Source organism: Artibeus jamaicensis, unplaced genomic scaffold (assembly GCF_021234435.1).
Source record: "Artibeus jamaicensis isolate MK-2021 breed Jamaican fruit bat unplaced genomic scaffold, CSHL_Jam_final contig_484, whole genome shotgun sequence".
In the NCBI taxonomy this organism is placed as follows: domain Eukaryota; kingdom Metazoa; phylum Chordata; class Mammalia; order Chiroptera; family Phyllostomidae; genus Artibeus; species Artibeus jamaicensis.
In genome coordinates, this window is record NW_026521859.1 from 5,847,710 (window position 1) to 5,854,183 (window position 6,474).

At 38.0% G+C, this 6,474-nt stretch overlaps 1 protein-coding gene across 1 annotated transcript; it reads left to right on the forward strand.

Annotated features, from left to right (window-relative positions):
• Window positions 1-5,482: 5,482 nt before the first annotated feature.
• On the forward strand, window positions 5,483-6,181 carry LOC119053605 (protein FAM177A1-like). Its single transcript, XM_037151243.2, has one exon. It carries the CDS (start codon window positions 5,483-5,485, stop codon window positions 6,179-6,181), a length of 699 nt encoding a protein of 232 aa, XP_037007138.2.
• The last annotated feature ends 293 nt before the right edge of the window (window positions 6,182-6,474 follow it).

Consider the following 6,474-nt stretch of genomic DNA (forward strand, 5'->3'; position numbering starts at 1 on the left):
GTGTGGAAGAGTCATCCCTCTATTATTTCTAGACTGGTTCCTTCACATTAAATGTCACTTCATCCGATGTCCCCTTGTTCCCTCTTAGAGCTTCCTAGACCTCCTTTCATAATAATAATCACAATGTGTAATAATTTATTACTGCATTTAACAAATATTTATCTGAAACAATTATGGCTCAGGCATTTAATTAGGTCCTTTGGAAATAGTGATTAACAAGAAAGGCCAAGCTCCAAACCTCATGGAGTTCAGACTCTAACAGGGCAGAGGGAAAGAAAACTAAGTATTTGCAAATGAATCCTAATAAAATATAAAAAGTAATTAATTCCATATACTAAAATAAGAGAATAAAGAATGATGGGAATAGACTGAGAGGAAGAAGGGTTAATTTAGATAAGATAGATACTAAATGCTCTCTGAGGTGATGACATTGGATTACAGACACAATGGAAGTAAGAAAACAGTAACAACAAAAGGTCAGGATACTTTTATGCAAAGATTGAGTGCAAAGTTGCTGAGGTAAGAATAAATCTGGTATATTTAAGGGAAGTCAAGAAGTCTAGAATGGCTGAGCACAGTGAGCAAGGTAAAGATAATGTTAAAAAGGGGTCAGAGAATAAATTTAGCCGCATGGTACCCTCTAGGGCAAGTACAGAATTGTAATATTACTATAAGTTAGCAGTAAGATATGAATTGTAAGAAGACAAAATAGAGCAAAAAAGTACTTAAGAGACTGTTGACTAAAAGAGAGATAAAGCTAAATTTCACTAGAGTATAAATGTGTTTTTATGTATATGTACATACACTCATATGTCTATCATATATATTCCACAATTAATTCAGGGTTTTTTTGTTTATGTCATGACAGGAAATTAAACAACTATTTCCAGCTTAGGCTAGTACTACCTTATACCAAAGCCAAAGTCATCACAAGAAAAGGAAACTGTAGACTCTTATTTCTCATGAACATAAATGAAACATATAAAAAGGATTACATACCATGACAAAGTAAGGTTGTTCCAGTATGAAAGGTTGTTTCAACAGTCACAATTATTTAATGTGGTATACCATATTCATAAAATAAAGAGAGAATCATCACAAAGGATGCAAAAATGCACTCAACAAAATTCAGCACCTTTCATAAAACAATTTTCAGAAAACTAGAAATAGGAAGTAACTTCCTCACCTTAATAAGGAACATTTAACAAACTCTTCTAGCTAACATTATACTTAGTGATTGAATGCTTTCTCTGTATATTACTTTATAGGTAAGTACATGCTTGTAGTACTTTTCAATCTGGAATTCACTATAAGAAATAAAGCAAGGATGCCGATGTGTACCACGTGGTTCACATTCTAAGTTTACAGCTAATGCAATAAAATAAAAGGAAAAAATTAAAGGTATATAGATTAGAAAGGTAGAAACACTTTACTTGCAGATTAAAATGACTTTCCTTGTAGAAAATCCAAATGAATCCATAAAAAAACAACTACTAGAACTAATAAGCAAGTTTAGCAGAGTCACCAGATTACAAGGCAGAATGTGCAGCATCTCACAAACAAAGAAACAGGACAAGAATTACAGTGGGCTTCTCATCAGAATCCATGCAGGAATCCAGTTCTTTCAACTCTCAGGCATCTAGACCACTGCTCCTTTCAGCTCAACACTCAGCCAACTTGGGTTTTGCATGAGTATGTAGACACACCTGCACTGTTCCTGTCAATAATGAAGAGAAGTTTCTATGTGCTTTCCAACATGTATAGGATCTTAACCTATAATCTTTTTAAAATCTAGATTTGCCCTCTAAACCAAATTTATCAGCACTGCTTTTTTTGTTTGTTTTTTCACATGCCACCCTTTTGTCCTATTTCTACTACTCTAAAATTAATATGGGAAATTCTCACTACACTTTTATTTTTCCCAACACCAATGTCTTAGCTCCACAAATCACCCTGCGCAGTGCTAGCAGTATCTTTCTTGAAATAATACTTGATCATGTAATTTCCCAACTCTCTATACATCAGTGAAATTACTACTTTCCCATGTTATACAAAGAAGCAAATCCAGTTAGACTTCTTAGACAGAGTTTCCCCAACATTTTCCAGAGCCTATCATTCTGATAATATCAACTCACAAAACTCTCAAAAATGTATGTATGTCCTGTTTTAACCACTTAGCACTAAACTGTACTACCCAGTAATATTCATGTGTATTTTCTCATTATCTTTCACACAGGGCTACACATCTTAGAAAACAGAGATGACATGCCATTTTCTCTGAATTCCCTAAAAATCTAAGTCAGGCCAATATATATTGATGGAACTAATCTTTACAAGCTGCCACCTACGTAACTAATATTGTGTTAAGCTTTGGAAATACATCAATAATCAGGAGAAACAGTCAATTTCTCAAATACAGGGGTGGGCAAAAATAGTTTCACAGTTGTGAGTAAAGGAAACATAGTTTATTCTTATATTATTATTTATGAGTTATTATAATAGTTTCCACACTAACAACTTTAAACCTACTTTGGCCCACCCCGTATGTGTGCACTGACATTATCACTACGATACTCAAGTTGCTCTCATTTTGGCATTATTCATGGGAACAAATAATAATCTTGGAGGTATCATGCCTCCAAGAATGAAAAGTAGGATAGTCACAGTAAATTATAGATTACTATAGGATAACAATGGATTGTTTTGCCCTAGAAAAAGAACACTGTACCAAACAATTCTTTCTCTAAAAGATAAGCAGCAACTTCATGGCTATAAGTATTTGAAATGTTAAATTAATAATCTAAACAAAATATGATGAAAACATAAATATAGCAGTAAGAGAGATCTGGGGATGGATTTTATAAGCATTTAGAAATGACAACTCAGGAGTCAACTTTGATTTAATGTAAACATAAAACTGAAATAATAGAAGATGACTTATAAATTTCAAGATTTTTGTCTGTTGTAATTGAATTGAAATGGGAGAGAAGAACTAAAACAATGTCTGTGCATTTGTCACTTGGAGTTTTAACATTGCAAAGGGAAAACGGCACTCAGCACCATGAAACCACGCAATGATAGAATTGTGCCTCCGTGAATCTTCAAGGGCTGAGAGAAATTTTAAGCCTCTTGGTACCGGGTACACAGAGGTAATGTGTGGTGGGTGATAATCCTTGGTTTGACATCTTTTGACCCAACCCATCTTCTAAGTAATAAATTAACTCATTTCTTTAAATCTCGAAAACAGCTAAGCACAGAAGAAAATGCATCTAAGTCATCTGTCCTCTGCAAAGAGAGGCAACACGTCTTCAACCAATGCCCTACATAAAACTGTGTTAAGCTTTGGAAATACAGCAATAATCCTTGGATTGTAATTGAAGCCAGCAGCCTTGGATTAGTAATTCTGGACATTTTCTTAAAATGTATTCCTTTTATGCTCCTTGAATTTCCTGACCACAAAACAATTATGGAAATGAAAAAGCAGGACCAAGACAGGAGGAGTTTATGAGCAAACCTGCAAACGCCAATTTTATTTATATAACCTTGAGTGCATTATTCTCACTACCCTGGCATTGTGCTGAAATCTTAAGTATCTATAGAATTTTCCAATCTTCTCTTTAAATTCTGCCCCATGCTAACTCAGGAGATCTTTTCTCTCAAGGGATACCTTCCTTTCAGCCACGCCCCCGGGCATTTCACATCCTGATCAAACTCCATCCTAGTACTGTTCAGGTATGTGAACAGACTCTTATCTTCCTCATTAAGTAATGGTAATGAGAGAAAAAAAGCAGAACTCTGCTTTCTACAAGAGATAGTGTGTAGGATTTTCCCCAGTGCAGCCCTAGAGGGAGCTGGGTAAGTTGCAGGAAGAACTTGGTTAGCGGCTGACGTCACACTGAAGGCACAAAGCCCCGTGACGTCATGCGCACACGTTGGCTGGCTGGGTGCGTTACACGAGCTGTAGGAGGGGCCTGCTGCAGCTTGTCTGTGGCTCCCCCCCGAGGCAAGAAGATCTGGGCTCTGGAGCCTGGGTAAGAAGTGCACAGACTGGGAAACTGGAAATGACCAGGGTTGTGGAGGTTGGGTAAAGATGGAGGAGGGAAAGGTCTGTGAGGTTGCTGAGGGGTCTTCTGATCCTTCATGCTTCTTCTGGCGCTCCGATGCCCATCGTTGTCTGAACTGGTGCACAGGGTACAGTGTTTCCTTCTGTCGATTAGTGCCCATCCAGCAAAGACTTCTGGCATTTCTCTTTACATTCATCCTATAGAAACTCTTTACCTATCTTAAATGGTAAATCATTCTCTTCACATGAAAAGCTCTAAGTCATAGCAGGAGCCTGGAGTCCTTTCTAAATCTGGCCTTTCACAGTGTCAAATTGAGAACTTTAGCTCCTTATGTTTTAAATGCTTTAAATTGTGACTGTTGAATCTTCAGGACTTGATGTCATCTACTTTCTTCCAGGAAAAGACAAAAAGGCACGTCTTTATGCAGAGAAATAAAGGCATGGCCTCAATTCTGTGTTTTAAATGCTCACTATGTGAGTGACTACTTACAGAATTTGTCTTCTAAAGAGTATCTGAGTTAGAGGCTTAGATAAGGAGTCAGGAATCTTGAAAACAGGCTGAGATATTCCAAGGAAGTCAACCAATGCAACCCTTTTGTTAGTATTCAAGTGAAATACCAGGACATCAAAACAATCTGATCTCAGAAGGCAATTATGGTCTTAATGGTGAGATTAAATTAATACAGTAAAGTGTTAGAGAACAATACTAAACAGCCATGTCAAGTTTTAAGTTTGCAGCAGAGATTATACCTATTCTTCACATCTTTGTTTTAAACGTCTTCTTATTGCCTGTTTCAGGGTTGAGGAACTGCACACCATGCTCCACCTGTAGACCCCCGAGCAGAACCATCAGATCCTGGTTTTAAAACACCTGCAACAAAGGGCACAGTACTTTTCTATTAGTAAGTAATGAGGGCGGAAATGTCAGCCAGCCTTTTCAATTCTCTATGAATATGGGTTTGAAGGAATAAAATAGGAATTTTCTTCCATAAGTATACTCTCACTGAAAATGTTATTGCTGTCACTGGTGCAACAAAGATGATTATAGGTTGGGTGAGTGAGGTGTGGAGAGGGCCAGGAAGGGGTATGTGGCACTATGTTGTGTTGAATGATGGGAATCATGGGTCATCTAATGCAAACCTAGAGAATGATTGAGCTTTATAAACTCTTCAGGCTCGTGTATGTCTTTCAATGAGCTGACAAGGATACAACAGCCAAGTGTTAGGTCATTTTTCTAAAGTTAACAAGGAGATCTCTGTTAGAACTGGGCCTTACATGTAAGAATCTTTGATTAGAATATACTGATTTTTTTCTATGACACTTGGAATTATAAACACTTTAAAACACCAAGTCTTGGTTGTGGGTGAGTCCCATTTCCAAACTGCGGGCTCTGTCCATGGCTGGGTGGGGAGGTGGAGGATGGAAGTGGGCTTATCAGCCATTACCTTCTATCTAGCCAGCGCCAGCAGCCCTGTGGTGGTGACAACGATGGACCTGGAGCCAGTGAGCTCTTCTGAAGGAGGAGAAGGGGTCACAGTCTTGGGAGCTGCTGCCGTGCAGGCATTCAGGGATGTGGCATGGCAAAAGAGTAAGGAAAGAGACTTTGAAAATGTAGAGCTGGGAGTCACCAGGACAAAGAAGAAAGTCCCAAGGAGGGTCATCCACTTTGTCAGTGGTGAAACAATGGAAGAATACAGCACAGATGAAGAGGACGTTGATGGTCTGGAAAAGAAAGATGATTTGCCTAATGTTGATCCGAAAAGGCTTACCTGGGGCCCGTATTTATGCTTTCACATGCACCGCGCTGCTACATCAACCCTCTCGGCGTGTGACTTTCTTGGAAAGAGGATTGCATCTGTTTTTGGCATAAGGAGCCCAAAACACCAATACACCATTGATGAGGGTTACCAGATGAAGAGGGAGGAAGAAAAGGAAGAAGACGGGATGCCTGAAGAGGTAGAAAAACAGCATCAACAACACCAGGCTGGCTCCACTGTTCAGACAGATCAACCAGAAACAGCGATATCCAGTTCATTTGTGAATCTCAGTTTGGAAATGGAGGGAGATTGTGAAGGAATTACAGAAAGCAAACAAAATTCAGTCTCTGTCCCACCATAAAGTGAAAAGACTCTCAAACTTCAAACCCTAAGGGGGTCTTTATACCAGGAACATTCACATTCTCTAGTCAGTGGGATTTAATATGTTAGTTATTACATGGAAAGGGGAAAATGGTTCTTTATTCTTAGGCTCTATCCACCAAAAGTCAGATCTGAAATTTAGATATTTGTGCTATGCTTTTACTGTGTGTAAAATTAGTACTTTGGTTTTAAAATGATCTTTATAAAAAAAGTTAAGGACATTTTACAGCCCAATTTCCAATTAAAAAGAGTTACATTATCAAGCTTGTCTGT